This window comes from Phalacrocorax carbo, chromosome 6, assembly GCF_963921805.1.
Source record: "Phalacrocorax carbo chromosome 6, bPhaCar2.1, whole genome shotgun sequence".
In the NCBI taxonomy this organism is placed as follows: Eukaryota; Metazoa; Chordata; class Aves; order Suliformes; family Phalacrocoracidae; genus Phalacrocorax; species Phalacrocorax carbo.
In genome coordinates, this window is record NC_087518.1 from 15644264 (window position 1) to 15666360 (window position 22097).

The 22097-nt window shown below is 35.3% G+C and overlaps 1 protein-coding gene across 2 annotated transcripts in view; it reads left to right on the forward strand.

Moving 5' to 3' along the window:
- The window catches only part of ERC2 (ELKS/RAB6-interacting/CAST family member 2), a 535854-nt gene that overhangs the window by 373955 nt on the left and 139802 nt on the right, over window positions 1-22097 (forward strand). For both annotated transcript variants that reach the window (XM_064453879.1, XM_064453878.1), the window contains exons 14-15: window positions 1388-1535; window positions 20060-20194. In XM_064453879.1, coding sequence (XP_064309949.1) covers window positions 1388-1535; window positions 20060-20194 — 283 coding nt within the window. The remainder of the gene's footprint in view (window positions 1-1387; window positions 1536-20059; window positions 20195-22097) is intronic.

The window sequence follows — 22097 nt, forward strand, 5'->3', positions numbered from 1 at the left end:
GCCTCCTTTTCTCATTTAACTGTGATTAGAATGAAGAAGACAGCATAGTAGATGAGACTATTTAAGTGTTTGAATAAAATGCAATTGCTTAACTTAAATTGATCCATGTCTCATAACTTTGGGAGTAAAATAAATGAGTTGTTTTTCTTTGACTCCATCAGAAATATTGTCCTTTAAATATTTACACTAATACATTAGGAGCTTTGAAATAAAAGTTAAATAACTTTCTTTACATTTTTAATGCAAGCCAAAGGACTGTGAGAATTCCAAACTTCTAGCTCACCTTGACTCTATGAAGTTCATGAGCTGTATTCTTACATTTATTAGCAGTTGGAGCCTAAGGTTAATTTATGGCTCATTTATCCACCTTTATTTTTTAATGATTGATCTTATAGAGTTCTAGGAAAAGGCATAGGCCATAACACATTCTTTTGTAAAAGCTGTTAAATATTATATGCTTTTTCTTGGCTGATAAGTCATAGTCAGTCATTGAATGCATTGCAGAAGATGAATATATTTCTTTTATTTCAGAAAATAAGGGGTAGATTATGGCATTGCCAACGTGAGCATTTTAGAGTATAAGAAATAATAAGATACTGCAAGATCTGTGTTTCCAACTGCATGTTGTAAAAATTACCTTTGTCTTGTGTCCTCACAAACTATTTATGATGTGACCCCGCAGGCTTCTATGTAATTGTATATTTTTCTGAGTGTGGTAAGTTTCTGTTTGCTTTATGGAGATTGAGGGGTCAAGATTCCAAAGGAAAAGCTTCCTCATGAACAATAAGATCAAGGAACTTCTTTTCTAGGTGTTATATTTTACTTCTATAATTATAGTACTGTGGTGACACAATGAATAATAATAAATCCATAGGAAAACATGTGAGTAAATGTGAGGAAAATGTCCAGAGATATCTGTGCTGAGGTCTCTATGGTACCAAATTAACAGGATAATATAAAAAGATGTTTTATCTGTATCACTTTGCTTTTTATTATTCAATCTCTATGATTTGAATAATTCACAACAAATTTATGTAAAATATTCTAGAATTCAGGAAGGTTAATTCTAAAAAATGAATATCAAAGAATTTTAAAAGCAAGACATTTTACAGAAATATTGTTAAATATCATATTGGAGTAAAATAGACTGAGGTAAATGTTTTATGAAATAGTTAAATAATGAAAAATCTATAGAGAGAACTTTTTTGGCTACTCAGTTTATTTCATTATTTGATTAGACTTGACCATGTTTGCTATTTAGAGTGTTCAGAAGGTAATTGATTGTTCTCGTGGTGGTTAAAAGAAACATCTTATGCAGTATGATATAGTAGTATATGTTCTCTTTTAATAAGAATATAACAGTTTATATTTTATTTTATTTTATCAGACAGGAAGCTTTGCTTGCTGCAATCAGTGAAAAAGATGCAAACATTGCCTTGCTTGAACTGTCAGCTTCAAAGAAAAAGAAGACTCAAGATGAAGTAATGGCTCTTAAACGAGAGAAAGACAGATTAGTACATCAGTTAAAACAGCAGGTAGGGAGATATTAATTTTCTTATTTTCATGGCAACAAAAAATTGTCATTATTTTCATTTGTACTATTCGATTTTAACCTCAAATTGAAAGCCTTCAAGCCAGGTTTGACATGTGACAGCAGTTACAAAAGGTAGGAGGTGTTCAATGAAAGTGTTTCTGTATTGCTTCTCTATGGTTATTAAGTATTTAGCTGCATGTTTGCTTGGCTCATATTATATGCAGCCAATACACTTTCTGTTTTCCCTCGCCATATACCTTCCAACCTTCATGATGTGAGACAGAGGACAGCAGATGCTCCTTGGCATAGAGCAAGATCTATCAATTCAGTTGACTGTTTCTAACCTTCTTCTCTTCAGTTACTTCCTTATCTGTTGTAAAATAATTGTGTGAAGATATCAAGCTTTCTAAGTGGTTATCTGGAAATCATGATTATTCTTAAAATAAGTTCTCAAACGAGTAAAAACCACCCTGTCTTTGACATAAACCTCATTTGAGGTTTTAATAAATAAACCATGTAGTTTCAAACTCTAGAAATAGATTTTATCACAAGCAAATTTAAGTTCTGCTTTATCAATGAGGAAAATAACGATACTAGACACAGTACACATGTACCACAACCAGTACATAGGTCTCTTCTCTGTCTAATTAAAACATTTAAAACTCTGCATAATGTGCAGTGGCTACTTCCCCTGATTTTTAAAAGGTAATAGTCATAGCCAGAAGAGGTAATGTAGGCAAGAGGAAAATGGATATTCAGATAACCTAGGTACTAGAGACCAGTGCTGTGTGTCATGTTTGTTGTTATACACTTTTCCTCTTTCAGAATAGGTGAAAAAGATGAGAAAGATGTTTTCAGACCAAGTCTGAAGGTTTTGTATCTGATGCTTTCCTTTGTGTGACATTACTGAATTCTGTGATTGTTGCTTGAGGAGGGGGAGAATATCATCGTCAAAACCATTCTGGTCTCCTTAGCCTGTTAAAGTAACCACTCTACTGTCAGGCAGTGTGCCACTTTACAAATGAGCATGCCATAATAATAATGTTTAGGACATACTACACAGTCAATGTTATGATTCTTTATTCTGAATCATGCATTACATACTGTAGAACTCCATACACTCAATAACAGAAAGTTAAGGAAAACTCTTCATGCTGTGCTAAATTCCCAACAACTCTGACCTCATGCATCTAATCATTATAGCTTTTTCCCACAGATCTGCAAAAATAGGATGCAGCCCTTGAGCATGAACTTATCATCCATTCGTGATGCTGACTTCATTACAGGCATTCCAACCATGATGCACTCATGTCTCAGGTCAGTCAGCTGGCCAGGAGACATTTCACCCAAATTTTGTATGCTAAATAGGCAGATGTGGTTTATGCTTTTTAGTACTTCATCCTCTGTGCTGCATCGGAGCAGATGATGTTACATTCCAAATAATTTTAGGGATTTTTGTTTTGGTTTGCTTTGGAAAAGAGAAGGCAATTATTTTCTCTTCTAGATATCTTGTTTTTTCAACTTCATCTTTCATTACTGAAGAGTAAGTGAATACACCAGTTTGCCATGTTCCATGATACCTGTCATGGATATTTTTAAAATACTCATCAGAGACTTGGGCAAACTGGGGTGGTTTTTGTTTTGTTTTGTTTTGTTTGGGTTTGTACCTTTAAGCTATTGCTGGAAAGTGTTCAAAACATTCATAACTTTCTTCAGACAGAGCGAAGGAACAGCAGAAGAGGATTGCTAGAGAAGCATTGTTTTGCATAACCAGTTAGAATTGTAACCAAATACTTCAAATACCTCCATTATTTATAGTGATAAAGATCTTCAGTAAAGCTATTTAACTAGATTAAATTGATGCCAAAATAATCTCCCTGTTATCTCAGACACCACAAAAAAAAGAGACACCAGGAACAGGAATGTGGTTTAACTAGGTCACCACTTTATTACTCGTAAGAATTATCTGATAATAGAGGTCGTAGAGATCATTCATACTTTTTTAATCCCTTTGGGGAGAACCACTGTCAACCCCCAAAGCTTTGTGCATCCGACACAAAGGCTTGTTAGTGCTACTCTTCCTTGCTGTGACGGTGCTGGGTAGCGGTGGGGAAGTGACAGATTCTACACTGTGTGATATATCCACCCTGTTCCTCAGTTTCTTTGAGAGATGTTGTCTCCCAATCTACTTCTGATTCTCTAGAACTTCAGTGAATGACCAGCTACAGCATCAAATTTTTTCTTATGCCCTTATTTGTCCCATCCCCCATTTCCACAGTTGTTATATTGCTGAAAGAAAGAAGAAAAAAGCCCAACTTCTCCAGCCTAATGTGATTCTAATATAAATATTAGAAGATTACTCACTAGATAATGCTAGACATTAGGCCACCAAATCCAATCCTCTTCTATACTGTAGGAGGAATTTTTGCTTTGAGAGGCAAATGGTGGGCAATGATAAAAATCTCCTTCAGCATCTGCAAGTCAGACATTTATTCTGATATATTTATGTCCTAGAGGAAGTCCCATTCTTGATTTGCATATCAAATAATGCATTTCCTGAACATGAAAAATGCTTTTATATTTGTTCTGTGATGCTACAAAATTTCTACTATTACAGGTGCATCGATTTTAAGAGATTTCTTCATTAAATGTAAAAATATTTTCTGCAGTGTTTCAAAAAAAGTTGGTTTACTCCACTTATTTTTCTGTCTCTGTTTTACAATTCCTGTGCTCTTTCTAATGTTCTCCAAATTTTGTTGAGAAGTGTTCTCTTCAGAAGCAGACTTTCATTTCACCATTGTGTTAGACCTGCAAAACAGAAGGGCAGTTGTTGCAGTGTAAAGCAGTGTAAAGTAGGTTATGTCTTAAATCATGTAGTCAAGCTATTGGGAAATAATTTGTAATTATTTTAGAGTGCTAACTGCAGTTAGAAATTTGGTTGAACATAATTTCACCTTGCCTGGAAATCTACATGCACTGTTATAGATGTCAGCAAAGCTCATATAGAAGCAACATCCTGGAGTTTCTTTAAAGAATCTTGTTTTATTTTCCTCATTATACTGCAGAGTTCATGTGGTCCTGCAATTGAGCTTCTAATTGCATCTGCTCTCCTTATGTCCTGCATGTCTCCCAAGAACGTCTTGTTTTACAAAGGCTTGTCATTTTAGTAAAGAAGCAATAATTTGAGATTAGCCTTCAGTGAGGATGAGCTTTACTCTTTGAAATAGAAAATATTATTTCAATCAAATTTTATTTTGTGATCTTTATAGACAGGTGAATCACTTTTGCCTAAATAAGCTGTTGTGAAACTTCAACCCTCATGCTGCATCATCATACATCTGGCAGTTTGATTTGCTTTTTGCTTTTGTTTGCTGTTTAGGAAGTTTCTTTCTATCTCAGAAACTCTCTGAGTTACTGTTTCTGCTGCAGTCTCTTTCTGTGGCATCCTAGACTTTGTCACGTATTTGATAAACTCCAATTCCGTATATCTAGCCGTTTCAAATCATGCTGTACTATGGATTATTGCAATGGATAATACCTAAAAAAGCACATTATATACCAAAACTAGTGTGTTGGTTTGCTATTGCTATTGAGTTGGTAGCTTCAGTACCTGAGGTAGGATCACTGTAGCTTGTAAAGTCCTCTGTTGATACGAAAGAGTAAGTACAAAGAGTTTGGGGTTTTTTTTGAGAAAGAGCTACAAAGGCTGTTTCTTGAAAGAGAGAAAGAAGGAGAAGCATGTATGTGAATTCATCAGAATCCAAGATTTCTGGTTGTATACATGAAATTCCCATGAAATGCCCTTTGAGGCATGAGAAGGGAAGTCAGAGTCTTACTCTGGAAAATCGTATTGATGAAAGTCTATTTCCTAGAGTCAGAATTTTTTTTCATACAAAAAATGTGACTGCTCCTCCTTAATATTTCCATGTGCAGGAGAGGGCCAACTACTGTTCTTTCTCTGATGAGGCCAAATGAGGGTTGCAATATAAGGGAAGGGTTTTGGGTTTTAATGGATATACTTCAGAACATTTATAGGTACTTACCTAGTTGGAACATCAGAATGTTTGCAAATTCATCTACTGGTACTCAGAATGCTGTACAAAAACTGTGGTGGCTCCCACCATGTGAGGTAATTGTAGGCATCAAAAGCCTGCTTTATGTTTAAAGAAATAGGGCACAGTATGTAGTAGATGTCTTAAAGGTTCAGGAGGCCAATTCTATTAAACTCAATGGAGTAACCCAAAGTATTGAGGTTACTTATAGAATTTTATTGTTGTTGGATTAAGGCCAGAAAAAGAGATTATATAGCTGTGTTGTAATGTATTGCAGGCTTGCACTGAGATTGAATTGCCTAAATGCAAATGTAGCTGCTTTTACCACAGGCTTACACTGTGGAAAACTTTTCTAATCACTCTGGTAGAATCCTAAAGGAACCTGGTATATTTTGTATTTCAACTGGAAGCTTCTTGGCTCTCCATCAGCTTCCTTAGAGTTGCTTCAGAAGAATATTAACATTGTGCTACAGGCAATGGGCATGAAAAATTCCATGACAGGAAGAAAAGTACCAAGAGATTTTCAATATCTAGGAGTAATAGGCCATTGTGTAAACATACCATTCTGGCAAAGATAAAACAAATACAGTGTACTGCCTGCTTAGGCATGAATATTCATCTTGGTGTACCCATGTTATAAACTTGAAGTTCTGGGGTTTTTTAATGTGGTTTTTCTTACAACAGTGAAGTCAGTTATTACTCAGTTTAGAGGCAAAGTATTTCATTCCCAAATGTGCTCCTCCCCCCAAACTCAAAAAGACACCTGCATCCTTTTCTTTTTAATTAATCAATTATTATTTTTAGTCATAAAATAGCAATGTTTTCCACATTGACAAATGTACTGATTTCCATTGCTGAACAGTGCCTGCAGACTGACAAAGGACATCCCAATAGTAATCTAAACTAAAATAAAATTAAACCAGAAATAGAATGTGTTCAAAAAAGGAAGTTTAAAGAAGTCTCAATTGCAAATTCCAGGGATTTTTCTCTTTTTAAATAGTTGATGACTTAAATAATGCTCCTAGCACCAAATACGCTGTTGAAAGCCTTTCTCACAATTTTCCTATTCTAATTTTTCTGGCCTTTGGGAACGTCAAACAGATTGTAAACTACCAAGACATCGATTTTGAAGTAATTTGTCACAATTCTTCACACTGAAAAGGAAAATTAAACATCTTAAAGAAATGAAATATACCACCTTTGTAAGGGAATGAGAACATATGTGATTTATTTTAAATGTGAAGCTACAGATGTACATATATTAGAGACAAAAATATTATTTATGTGAATGAGTTGAGCAGTCTTTTTATGGATAACGACTATGTGATTTAAGTAAAACTCCTGCTATTTCTAATCTGGAAGAAAAACATTGGTTTTATCTCAAGTGCTGGTGTAATATTGCAGGTTTTATCAAATTATGTTTTGATAACCTAGGAAAATTATTTGTATCACAGTGTACCCACCTAAAAATTAGTAGTAGTATTAATGACCTCTGTGTTGGAAACACCTTCCCATAAGAAATAAGCGTATTTAATTGTAATGATTTAAATACAATTTAGAAGTTGCAGTCTGTTGGTTAAATATTTATTGCTTAGTGGTTTAAATAAATGGGAAGCATAGTAATGTGATCCCAGAAAAACAGAACCACTGGAATTGTTTTGATTCATACACCAAATGCTGTATATTGAGAGCCACAGAACTTTGTAGTAGGCTTAAAAATCCTTTCAGAAATACAGTATTAAACAAGATCACCACGAGGGCTTGGCTGAATGATTACATAATATTTATAATCACCCTGGCCAAGACTCCTTTTGAGAATTCTGAGACAGCTATTTTAAGAGAAATTTGTATAGTGATGCAATCTTTCATTAAATGATTAGCTAAAAGTCCATTTTTAGAACATCTCAGGAGACTTTGGTAAGAGCAGAAGACACTGCTATGTTACTGATTCACTCTGAACTTGGATACTGCAAGAAAAGTTCCCAGTTGCCTCTTTCTGCTTTTGGGATATAGAGCCAAAAACGTAAGTGGAGTTGGCCAAAATGCAAGGTCTTCTAACTCCTTGAGAGCATTTTATTTTTCTTTTCAAAACATGAAATTGGAAACCTTTCCAGTGTTTTCAAGACTGCAGGTGTACAGAATACTCTGGCCAGAGGCAAAGCTGGTGTTTGGCAGTCTTCTCTAGTCTATTAGTTCACTGCTCTATATTTCATCACATGAACGTATTGCTAATGAAATAACATTGAGAAACAATCAAGGAATTTTAAAAATCTGTATAACCACAGTTTCTCAGCAAATTAACCACTAGCAATATTTTCTCCTGCATGCAATACATGGAAGTATTTCATAATAATTAACACCCAAATATTTCAAAGAACTTTTTCGGCAGCAAAGGAGTAAAATGGAATTGAATCAGTGTGTTGCATTACATATACTGTTCTAGTTAAGTACATCACAAATAGCGCTAATGTGATATTACGGTGGTGGCATCAAGCACTTAAGAATAACAAAACACCCCAAGTTATATTTTCCCCATTAGATTAATTCAGCTGTATTGCATTGTGTATTTTATGATATTGAAAGTGTTTATATTACTATATAAGAAAAAGAATAGGATAAGAAGTTGTTGTGATTATGATTATTCTGGCAGCCCAATATATTCTTCTGCAACACTGTGCATTAATTAATTGCATCTAAGCCCTCCAATGCTTAACAAGTGTGGGAACAAAGAAGTCTTGCAATGCTTTCTTACTGTTAGAAATTATTAGTAATATCTTACCATTAGACATTATCATCTTTAGACCTTGTGATTGGTAGCACTGTCCTGGTATTGTGTTGGTTCCTAAACATTATCGCTTCTGTTTCTGATGTTGTCAGACTAAGCTAATATTTCTGATTTCCTTGAATTTCACAGGTGGCAATATTGTAAGAGCACAGAATACATGATGATGGTGGTGATTATTATTATTGTTATTTACACAGTCTGCTTCAGAGAGAGATTTATTGTACTGTTGAGTCTAAATGTTACTGCACAGTAAATAGAATCCATGTAATGAAGCCATTTATGTGGGTACTGCAAACATATTTGACCACTGTGCTTTTTTTTTTCCACTCTTCTGTTTATACTGTTTATTATCGCTCATAATACTGGTCTTGCTCAAGCTTTAAGCACCTAACTTTGAACAAAGGAGTAATCTGAGACCCTTAATTTTAGGACTTTTTTTTTGTTACAGTTATGCTACACAAGCTCTTTGTTTTATTTTGGGGAGGTAACTTTATATATTGAACTGTCGAATACGGAAAATCAGTCTGGTTATTTTTTCTTTAAAAATTTTGAGGCAATGTAGCAAAATGGCTATTAATCTCTGATTTTAAATGTGTCTGTTTAGAACCCATTGACATCAATATAAGCAGCCCATGCATTCAATGAACTTAAATTTATTTACTGTCTTAAGAATCCTTGTAGTTTATACTTTTCTATTAATGAGAAATATCCTAAGGCAATATTTCTACATGTCTTAACGTTGGGTTTTATTCTTTTCATTTGTAATCTGAATTTTCAATCTGTATTTCTGAATCTGAATCTGTAATTCTCAATTTTGCCAAGTACAAGCAGCTTGGATATAAACCCAGTGTGTACAGATTAGTGTAGGGGTGAAACAGCAGAGTGCCACTTCTCCCTATAGCTTAACAGAGCAGGCTCCATGTAGCACAAGGTAAGAAAGGGAATATGTGTGTGTAGCTGATAGCTTTTGCCTGATCAAATAGGTTAATTCAGAAGAAATGTTCTGCATTGGAAAAATACTGAAAATGTTGTCAATGCTGACACACTCTTCACATATTCTCAGTAAGATCTGACAATTTAGATTATTAAATTCGAAGGGCTCAGGTCATAGCTGGATACGGTATTGCTTTTTCCTCCTTACGCTCTCAGAAATCCAGATTCTTTTGGTTGGTATTTTTACACATTTTTCAATGAGGGGGGCTTTTTTTGGCCTTGTAGCCTAGAGCAGTCAGGCCCCGAAGGCATCACAGGCTTGGTACATAAGTCCTTTCCTGCTTTGTAGTTGGTGATCTGCTTTACAATCTGTTTTGGTTTGCTCTCTGGTCAGAGTTTTTTCATTCTTGAAGAATTTATATCGTATCTTAAGTATGGCTGTGTCTAATGGCACCTTTTTTCAATGGTGATTATCTCATTGTGAACTTATACAAGAATCTTGCAATAGCTATAGCTGTTGTAACTCACTTCGTTCAGAGAAACGGTTGAACTCCTCTGAGACTGAAAGTCTTAAATGGAAAAAGTAGACAATGCAGATATAAAATAAAGTGTATATTAACACTGGAACTTCTGTAGTTTTTGATCTGTCTGGCTTGATAGGTGAAAATGAGTATTAAGATTCTCAGATAAGAATAGTGAATATCTCCATTATATAAATGAGTGATCTCCCAAGCTAAAAAGTTGTTTGTTTGGTTTATTTTTTCTCCATGAGACATTTTTGAAACAAGTCCTTGAATTCTTCGACAAAGTAACCCATGATATTAAAGCTAAATCTAGTTTAACCCTTCATCAGTGCATCAGTACAGTGCTAAGTAGCCAGTTATTAAAAAAATATTGTAAAAATTGGCTGTCAAATTTTTCTGCTCCTGTTATGGTGGATAAAACTTATCATTTCTACAATCTAGCATTAAACAAAAATTAGTTATAGGTAAAGTGTCTCTATAAAGCATGTCAAGACAGTGTTGTGATCTTATCTCCAATGTGGTCCATATTCATGTTTACCATCAGTGTGTTGAAATTTATTTTTATCTCTCAATTTTTATTGTATACAGTGGAAGAAATGTAGTCATTTCAACCTAGGCTATGTTTTCTGTATGATACTAATGAGAGAGCTTGCCTTGGTAATGAAACTGCAAAAAATTACAGCTGAAATGAACTATTCAGATATTAAGGACACAGAAAGCCAATCAGTGCTCCTAACCAGAGATTTGCAGTTTCAGTGGTCTTGTTTAGCTACTGAAGTTTCTGATTCATGTCTGGTTTTAAATAATTATTGTGGGGAAGTATCTTTTTAATGAGTTATTTCCTGTTGTAAAAAAAAAAAGAAAAAAAACCCCAGAGAACTGTTTCCTCTTACGTTGCTTGTCTGCATTTAGTAGGACCTGGCCTGAGATATCCTCAGGCAGCTACAGTTTCAGAGCTTTAATTATGCTTTTTAACCCACTTCTTTGTGTCTATGTTCTTACATATTTCAATGTAATTACCAAGTTTAGCAGTGGGACTCAGACAAATACTTTTAGCATGACTTTAGCCCATACATTACTGAGTATTCTGTATTATTACAAGATATTTCCTGTGCTTCAAGCCATACTTTTAATCCACAGAACTTAAAAAGACTTCAAAACACAAACTGTAAATGCAGAGACCGCAACTAAAAAGTCAGGTGGACCATGTTCAAATGAACATAGCTTTGTTCAGTCACAAGTGTCAGGAAAGATGAAATTTGGTGTTAGTACTTTAGATAAGTGTCTGCTTGGCACTTGGAACTGCTGCCTGTCTTCGTCTGCCAAGTGTCTAATATCCCAGCTGGTGTTTGTGAGAGTGTTATCCTTCAGCTCGTGAAGAGGGAGACTTACTATGAGCTCTAACTTCTTCCAGGATAAGTCAGTCTTGCAAAGCAGCAGGTGTAACAGTTGTTAATATGAGTTAAATAGTGCTGTAATTAAAAAAGAACTGAAATATATGTAAAACTTCTGTGCTCATGTTCAGCACTAAATTATCGGATCCAAGTCTTTGAAAAGATCTGCATTGGAAGCTGCTTTCCATTGCTGCACCAGGAGTGAGAGTATCTAATTGACCAGTAATTGCTTTTGTAGTTCACCTGGGATGAAGGTTGGATTTCATGAAAACTTGGAAAACACTCAGTACTGTTTTTTAGACCCTATTCTCTGTCCTGTGAAACTGGGGAGGGCAGACAGGGCCTGAAGAACAACTGTTCTGGTTACATGCATGTTACAAATGATAAGAATTACAAGATTTTAATGTAAAACATCACATGAGTTAAGTTTAATACATAACTAGATATACATGAGAAAAAGAAATATTTATATGCTTTCTTAGCATAAAAAATTTATTGTGTTCTTTAATTCAGATGCAATGCCATATCATTAATGAGGTAAAAAAAAAAGTTAAATGAGGAGTAACCAAACTTTTCTCCAACAAGCCATCATGCACACTTTTAGCCTGCATGTATCCTGTCTCTCACACTTTCCAAGGCAAGTCATATACTGTAACAGGAAAAGAAAAACATGCTTATTAGCCTGTTTGGAATTTTAACAGGGAAAAAATTAATTGTGTTCTTCAATGGAGGTGGGAAACAAAGCAGCAAAACCCATGTTAAAATACTGTTAAAAGTAAGAATATAAGAATAGATTACATTACAGGTATGTTATAAAAAGAAACTGCATAATTAAAGCACTCAGTAAAATACAACTCTACCCCATAGTGATGCATTCCAACATCCATAAGGTTATGATTATGATAGTTATTTAGCATCTGGAGTTCCTAGTTAGTTACCATACTGTATTTTGTTTTCTTTTGGTTACTGATGAGTGCTTGCAAACATATAGTCTTCATGACTTAAGTTTTTTTTCTATTGGAATTTTGTTGGTGTCTAAAAACCCACTGCATAAGCAACAACAACAACAAAAAGCCTGAATTGAATATTATTCTATAATATATTTCTAACAATTGAAGACAAAAGTATAATTTATTTTTGAAATAATTAGCATTATGTTGCTCGTATTATGTTGTTAGAAGTGGCCTGAATAATTAGCATAAGTAGTACAAGCTCTGGAATACTTTGAAGTATATTGAAGAATATTGAAGTCTACTTCTTCCATGCAGCTCCAGTATCGGCAAAAGACCCTTCAAAGCAACGGCCAATTAACAAATTCTTCAGCTTGTGGAAAAATGACACAGGTCATTCTGTCAAAAACATAGTTAGTTGCTAGGTATATTTTAACTATTTGTCTCATTTAATCATGTGTTGATTCAAGAAGTGTGCTAACATTAAAAGGAATTGAGAGCAGTCTCAAGGTTAGGCTTTTGAAAAATAATAGCCTTGGAATTACCTTTTTTTGCTTCAGCTAGATAATTACTGAAACAGTGCTTGAAAATCTCTAGGTATATCAAGAAGTTTAACCAAAAGAAGTTTCAACTCAGAGTTTGCAATGGAATCTCAAATCTCTTTTCTTGATGGCAAATTAAGCTCACTATTTGGCTTGTTATCAAATCACTTATGCAGGATGCATGTACCTCTAGTAAGCTTGACACGCTCAAAAGAGGGTGGAACTAAATTACAGTGATGTTGAACATGTTTTTTAGAGGCTCCAAGTTTGGAACTTGAACTTGTTAGTTTTGATCTCAGAAAAATATTTGATGATGTTCAGACAACAGAAATGAAATGAATAGAAACCTGCTGAAGAGTTTAAAAAAAAAATAAAAAGGTGGTGAAATTGATCAAGTTCTAGAAACACAGGCTTTACACAGCATTTAATTTTAATTTTCAGTGCAGTCTGTGATGACTTCTTTGGTCTTAGAAGTCAACATAAGTGTTACTTAGAAACACAGCATTCTGTGTTCCCTTCTGAAATGCCTTTTGTAGCTACTTTTCAATACTGTCTTCCTCTGTTAAACAAGCGTAACAGTGTACATTGTGGAATACTTAGTATTTTTTAATGAACAAATATATGCTGGTTTTGTAAAGTCTTCATTTCATGCAAACTGTCATAGCACTTTAACAGATTGTGAGTGATGAATGTAATTTGGTGAACTTTAAGGATATTTGAGGCCAAGTACAGTGTTTGTTGTCCAATATTTAATTAACTGTAACTTATCAAGTAACAAATGAGCTATAAATTGTATTTTATGGCACTTAGCAACTTTTGTGTTGTGCAACAGTAGAAACGATAAGAGATTCTTCACTTGTCTTCAAATGATAACGGTTTTCACAGAATGTGTAAAAATATTGTTCTGACATGAAAACTGATTTTATTTGGACAGAGTAAGTACAGGCCTGGCTTAATTAGCAAACATCTTGCTAACCCTTAGCGAATGGAATTCAGGCCTGAAGCACTGGATTCATACTGGAAAACCAATTGCAGTTACACATGCTTTCATTAAATCCAGGCTAATTCCACTAAGTTTATGCAATTTCTGGATAAACGTGGTGAACTATATAGTCTTAAGCACACAATATTTTAGATCCTTACCTTCTGGATTTGAAAGTTAAAACAAGATTTTATTTTTGTTTTCTAAAATTATTGTCTTAGGGGAAAAAGCCCAGATTAAATAATTTATTAGTAAAATTTAGGAAGATTAGAACAAACATCTGCCACATGAAGATCTCAAAGTGCTTTGTGGAAATATTAGCATGCTTATTTTCAGAGAGTGAGATTGCAAGAAACAGAGGTTCTGTGTCATTGAAGACAGCAAGAGGCCATTGCAGAATCAAAACTAGAATGCGGGTCTCTAGATTTTAAATTCCACGCTTTAATAATTAGACCACAGGATATCTCCAGGATAGCTTGTAGGCCTTATCTGCCTCCCTGCCGTATCATATAGGGAAAAAATCCTACGCTGTTGAAAGCGAATATTCTAGAAATTATTCAAATTCCATTTAATGAAGGGAGATTGAAAAGAAAATCCGAAGGAAAGTAATAGCTATTGAATGGTATTACACCTATATCCCAGAGCAACAAATCTTACTATTTTCCTCATTTGAACCTCATGCATGAGAGTTTTGCTGTTAACTTGATCCAGACGACAGATCAAAGCATAGTTCCCTATTGCCACCTTGCTAAAATATTTTTTAAAAGACAGTTTTAGTATTATAGTTTTACAGTTACAGATTTCTGTTAAGCAATTTAGTCTGTTACCAGTCAATCAAAGACTTTCATTTCACTTCAGTAGATCCTTACTTAAAATAACAGAATTTTAGGAGGGCAAGAAATATCTGTCAGTTTTCTTACAATGATAGATCATAAATTCTCTGGTAAGTGGGTTAAAAATTCAGTTACACATACCATTCATGACCTTGACAGCTTAGCAAATAGTGATATACAGTGATCAAAGATGACTGTTTCAAGCCCTGAGGGTTAATATACCTGTGCACCCAGATTTAATCTGCTTTTAGTTCCTCTATCATTCCTTTATTTCAAAATGGATACAGTATTTATTGAATGTGGTCAATAAATGTAAAGCGAAAAAATCTGAGGAAACTGTGTAGGTAAAACTAATAAGGCTATACATGGTATGTAGGAGATACAGTTAACTAATTGTTGCATTTTACAAGTTAACGTTTTTTTCTTTCATAGTATAAATCCAAATTAAATACTGTTCCTTCTCAGGTGTGGGCCTTGTGTTCACCAGGCATTTTCAAAAAGAGCAGTTGATATGATAATTTTGTTGCCAGAGCTGTGGCTATGTAAATTTTGAGAAACCCCATTTTCAGGAAAACCATATCAATAATGCTAGTTTTGAGATGAAAATGTGAAAAAATTTTTGAACTATATAACTATTGAAATATATAACTATATATAACAACACTGTCAGGTCCCAGGCTTTGGGAACAAAATTCCCGGTTGATCCAAACATAGACCCATCATCAGTGAAGGAAGAGTTAGTACAGGAATTACTACAGGAGCTTGACCCCTACAGATCCATGGGCCTTGACGCCATCCACTCGAGGGTGTTGAGAGAGCTGGCTGACATCATCGCAAGGCCGCTCTCCATAATCTTCGAGAAATTGTGGAGAACGGGATGTCCCAGAGGACTGGAGGAAGGCAAATGTGACCCCTACCTACAAGAAGGGCTCGAGGGAGGATACAGGTAACTATAGGCCCATCAGCCTTACTTCAATCCCTGGGGAAGTTATGGAACGAATCCTCCTGGGGGCCATCACAAGTCAAATGAAGCACGTGATTGGGAAAAGCCAACATGGCTTCACTAAGGGCAGATCGTGCTTGACAAACCTGGTGGCCTTCTATGACAAAGTGACTTGCCTGGTGGACATGGGGCAGGCAGTGGACATTGTCTACCTGGACTTCTCCAAGGTCTTTGATATGGTTCCCTACAGCCTCCTCCTGGAGAAATTAATGCATCATGGCCTAGACAAGTGGTCTGTGCAGTGGGTGGGGAATTGGCTGACAGGCTGCACCCAAAAGGTGGTGGTAAATAGCTCCTTTTCCAAGTGACAACCTGTCACAAGTGGAGTCCCCCAGGGATCAATATTGGGCCCAACGTTATTCAACACCTTCATAAGTGATCTGGGTAAAGGGAACAAGTGTAGCCTGATGAAGTTTGCAGATGACACCAAACTGAGCATAGAAGTAGACACTCCAGAAGGGAGAGCTGCTCTGCAGGAAACTCTGGATAGGCTGGAAGAGTGGGCCAGCAAGAACCTTATGAAGTTCAGCAAGGAGAAGTGTAAGGTGTTGCACCTGGGAAAACTATAATCCAGGAGTGCAGCACAGACTGGGATCCACCCGGCTGGAGACCAGCTCTGTGGAAAGGGACCTGGGGGCCCTGGTGGACAGAAAGCTCAACATGAGCGAATGGTGTGCTGCTGCGGCCAAGAAGGCCAACAGGATGCTGGGTTGCATCAAAAAGGGCATCACCAGCAGAGATAAAGAGGTCATTATCCCACTCTGCTCAGCGCTTGTCAGGCCACACCTGGAGTGCTGTGTACAGTTCTGGTCCCCGCTATACAAAAAGGGATGTGGACAGGCTGGAAGGGTCCAGAGAAGGGCCACCAAGATGATCAAAGGACTGGGAAGCCTGCCATATGAGGATAGGCTGGGAGAACTGGGTTTGTTCAGCCTTGAGGAAAGGAGGCTTAGGGGGGATCTCATCACCACGTATCAGTACTTAAGGGGCAGCTACAAAGAAGATGGAGACTCCCTTTTTACAAGGAGTCACATGGAGAGGACAAGGGGGAATGGACACAAGTTGCTCTTGGGGAGATTCCAATTGGACACCAGAGGGAAATTTTTCACAGTGAGGACAGTCAACCATTGGAATAATCTCCCCAGGGAAGTGGTTGACTCGGCCACGTTGGACACTTTCAAGATTCAGCGGGACAGGGTGCTGGGCCATCTTGTCTAGACTCTTCCTAGAAAGGTTGGACTAGATGATCCCTGAGGTCCCTTCCAACCTGGGATTCCGTGATTCTGTGATATAACTACTTCAGATATGGAGTGACTCATGCAGAATAACATATGATACAAATTAGACGTGGCACAATTGAAATGCATGTAAAATCATCACTTTAATATTTGTGAATTGTACATTTCAAGATTGAGTTCCGCCATCATCCAGAATCATACTGAATGTTCTGTTGTGCTTTCAAATGCAATATAAGAAAAGGTCTTGGATGTTCCTGAGTAGGAAATTCTCAAGTATGTTGAAGATGTTGCAGGAAATTATGGCATTGACAAGTCAGTAGGTGGTATATTTTCATCGCAGTCAGTACTGAAGCAGTGTCCTAATGTGTTGGTGTGGGACCCAGTCCATGAGGATTTACTGTCTGTCCAATAAATCAACATCCTAAAATGTATACGCCTTTTTGTGTGTTTCTGTATGTGCGTGTATGTAAGTGTAGGAGCGTGAAGCCCTGGGGTCCTGAATGAATTCCAATGTGGTTAATTAATTTCTTCCTCAAATAAAAATATACCCGGCATTTAAAAGCCTACTAAAGATTAAACGGGTTAGCAAGGGAGGCAAACAAGAGTAATGTTACAGATTTTTGTTTAGAAGGACCTAAAGTGGATTGCATTATTCCTCCAGGTGGCTTTACTTTTATTCCTCCTTCAGAAATCCTCCTGCTCATCCTCCTCAAAAGTCCCACTTTTGAAAGTTTTGAATCATACCATGTTTTGCACTTCTTAAGTCAAAATTAAGCGTACCTGAAAAATACAATTCAGTGTAGAAGTATAGCACTCTGACGATAGCTAAAGCACAAACAGAAACTCAAAATCATATTAGTTATTGTGAAGATCTAACAAATAGCAATGAAAAACTTTTAAAAATAATAATTTGCAAAATATTTAGCATCATTTAAAGAAATTAATGACAATCTCAATTCATGTAAAGGTTTGGATGGTTTGATGATCACTTGAGTGAGGAAAAAAAATCTCATTTCACATTTCTTATATATTTTGGTTTCAGAACAGCCTACTAGAGCATTAACATTTCTTTGTGCACATTTTACTGGAATCTGGCATCCAAAAGGAAGAAACATTAGAAGTGGTTTATTTATATTTCAGCACCAAATTAGAAAGATGACATCATTCATTTACAGTTCTTATCCCATGACATGTCTAATCCCCAACACCTCATTACTGGGGACACTTTTAGGATTGCATATATCATCTTGTTTAGATTTTACATTCTTTTATGGAATACAGTTGAAAAGTAGAAATTTAAGGCTGTTCATTGATAAGAAAATAAACTAATAAAATGTTAGGAACTTCCCCAAAGAGGCAGAATATTACAGTGTTTACAGTAAGTGGGTTATTATTTGTCTATTAATTCTCCATCTTTTCCACTCTTTTGTTCAAAAGGTCTTCCTCTTTGAATCTAAGGACAAGCAGGTCAGCTATGACAATTCAGACTGAGTTGGTCTTTTGGTAAAATTCGTAGAAATTCATAGCTGAAATTCATACGGCTATATGCTTCCATCTTCTTATCTGGAAGGGAGAAAATGAAATGTCTCCAGCTGTGCAGAAAATAGTGTTAAAAAAATGTGAAATGATACCATATAGTGCCAGTGCAATTCCCTTCCAAAGGAATCCACCACTCGACCTGTGAAGGACATTTATTCTCTAACACTGGGAAGACGCTGTTTTAGTGCTATAGAGATGCTCAGAAAGAGTGGCAGTGGCTAAAGTATGTGCACATCTGAAATGTGGTTGTTGTTCCTTTATCTTGTTATTGTGGATGCCTTAAGGTTTTGGTTTGGTTTGTTTGGTTGTTTTCTCTTGAACTGAGTGCAGGTCCCTTCCTGTAAAATAGTGTTCTATGATCCTTCTAATGGACATCAGATGAAGTGCTTGAGAAGCATTGTGACATTTACCAAAAAAAAAAAGCCAAAACAATTGCTAAAAAGACATGTCAGGACTTCCTGTGATCTCTGTGGTTCATAGGTTTCCTCGCATTAGGTTTTGTTATACTTCAAATATTGTGTAATATGAAAATTTAGTTCGCTTATTTCAAAATCTCTTTTCTACTTTAGCAAAGATCATTAAAATTTGGGAATTTAATAGCAATCTCTGAGTTTTTACATCTTCTCTTAAAATATACTTACCAGGGAAATTTTCCTAAATGAGATTTTGATATTGGATTTTTTCTCATAGGAAAATCATTTTACAATAATCCTGGAGAGAAATTTACCACGTAGTAACTATGGGATACTAACTATCTCTTGAGCACTTCAAACTGGAAGCCAGTTAGACCTGTTAATATAGGAATATACCCGAATAAATGAGTTGTGTATAAATTCATCTGTTCAAGTTGGTCCTTTGCAACAGAAAAATTAAGTACTGTATTCAGTGGTATTGGGCAACTGGTAGTAAGATATTTTTGGTATTATGAGCAAGGTTTGAATTATTCCCGTCTATGCATTTCGTGGTATGGAATAACTGTAATAGTGATAAAGAGCAGCAATGTATCTTGTTATCTCATGGTGACATAGATTTTATTATCTGTACACGGCAGTAGCTGAAGTGTTGATCTTTTTTTTAAGATCTATATCTAAGACGTACTTTCATTCAGTAACATGTGTCAAGTTCCATAATCACTTATTTGTCTAAGTGCCTGTGTCTGTATCAGTTAGTTTTCAGATTCTTTTACCTTATTGTTTAGCAGGGTAATCCTGGTGTACAATAAAAATAATTAAGCCAAAATAGAGCTTTTAGCGTAACTATTCATGATTGTTGTTGACGTGCCTTAGTAGCTAACTGTGAATGTTTGAAGTACACTTAGCATTCCTTTCAGTGAGATTTTACAAGTTAATTGGCAAGACATAATAATAGACTGGAAAAAATAGGAAACTGTTCTAAAATTGTACATTTAGAAAAGCTGAATGTCTTTGTTGACACCCTTCAATCACAACATCCTTGATCATATACTTTTCTGACTTCTTTGTGCAATTCTAAATTCTACTCATGTGAAAACTGGGACAGAAGATGTGTTCACATACTTTGCTATCTTTTTCTATTTCTGTTTCCTTTTCATTGTGAGCCAGCAGCCTGGACTCCTATTGTTAGATCTCTACAGCTACCAGGAAAAAAGAAAAAAAAAAGAAGAAAAAAAGAGAGAGAGAGTGCTAAGAAAGAGCTAAGGTCTTCCTAAAACACTGTTAGAGTAATATATTCCAGCATGTAAAAGAATTGTCTCACTTTACATCTTAAACAGACACAAAACAGAATGAAACTGATGGCAGATAACTACGATGATGACCATCATCACTACCACCACCATCACCACCACCACCATCATCGATCTCCTGGGAGGCCACAACACTCCAACCACAGACCCTCTCCAGATCAGGTTAGTCAGCTCTATTTTCACCTTCAGTTTTATAATTTTACTGTTTTGATATTTCAAGATTAAATTAATATTGCAAAGAAATAATAAGCAAGTGATATGTTCTTTGATCTGAAATAATAGCTCTGGTATTTATTTCCGTCCCTGAAACAACTTAAATGTCTTGGCTTTTTATCTGGTGTCTTATGTTTTTCTTCCCTATAATTCTTTAGAAGTTTTGCATCTATTTTCGGAATTTCATAAGACAACTTTTTCAGCAGAAAATCACTGAAAAACCTCCTTCATAGTGATGAATAGTGATCTTAGAAATATGCACTTTTGGGAATGAATTTTTGGTTTGTTTTTTTTTAAAATAAAATTTTTTTTAAAGTAAATGGATGAATCATTAATATTGAAAAGCCTGTGCAGCACTTCCCTTTGGCAACTTGTAAACCAATGGTTCTAAACTGGTTTTAAAAGTATCTTTCTATTGACGCTTTAAAATAACCAATATAGCTTAAAATGAATAGTGATGCATATTTTCAATTCCAGAGATGTTTTAGTTTAAAAATGCTTAGTAATTCAGTGTTATTCTTCTTAGTATCCTGTGTTTCAGAGAGAGCAAATAACTATCCTGATCACATGGTCTTCTAGAGTATGTTAATTGAGCATGCTAGCATTCAACCTTTTCTCCTCTGCCCACGGTGAAAAAACATCCATAAGCCCAACACTGTTTTGATTTTGTAAATTTCAATATTTGTATAACGAATAAATATAATTTTTGAATAAAAATATTTTTGTAAATATGTAAGTAATTTGCTTTTATTCTTAATGTTTTACAATATTAATGATATGAAAGTTAAGTGAAGATTAAAATACAAAATAATTAAAACAAGTTTACTGTCACATAGTTTAAAATTAATATTTACATTGTATATGTTTAGAATGAGGAGGTCATGATGTTCTGTGGTTTATTAGCATTCCAACATTTTGTCTTTTAGAATACTTAATATGTGTTTTCAGATAATGTTGCTGTCAGTAGGCAGAAATCTGCCAAGTGTCCAGTATGCAGGCTCAGTACTTCTGTTTCATAGACAAAGGGGTGAAGCACACACCTTGACTGAAACGTTTATTGTTTTGATATGTTTGAAACAGATGTTTCCAAACAGAAAATGCAGCACCTTTTATTTCTGGAAAGCTTAAAGACCAGATCCACCAATATAAAGTATCTGCTTTAATTTTATAGTTATAATATTGAAAAGAATGCGATAGTATTGCTATAGCTATTAGAAATAATGTTATAGCTAGTTATCATTATAATGTTATAGTATTAAAAACAATAAGTTCTTTAATTCATTATATAATTATATAAAATATGCATTATATTTGTATATATACACACCAAAATAGTATTTAGAATTCTAGTGACAACTTTTTCTTGTCCTTAAAATACCCTTCTGCCAGCAAACATGTTTTCCTAATTGTTTTCTGAGGTATCTGGGTCTGATACTGTTAAAAATTTGTTTTGTAATAGATGAAATTTCAAGAAACAAACTTCTGTTTTGAAATTAAAGCATATATTTAAGCCATGATGCCAGCATGCCATGACTTTCCAGCTGAGACTGAGTGCCACTATTCCATTTCATATGAATATGCTTAGTAAGTGGAGAGCTTGTCAGCTATGGATGGACTCTGGCCTGAAGATGACTTTCACATTTGAAGATAGAATTCTTTTCACTCTTTAGCCTACTACAATACGTGAGAGTTGAAATATGTAGGAGTTTTAGGAGGAACTCAGTCACAGTAGGACAAGGGTGAAAGTTATCCATATATGTATTTATCTGGAGTAGGAAAAACCATCTATAGAAGCAAGTAACTCTCAGGTAGAGAACCCTCTGGAAAAATAAAACATTGCTTTTATACGAAG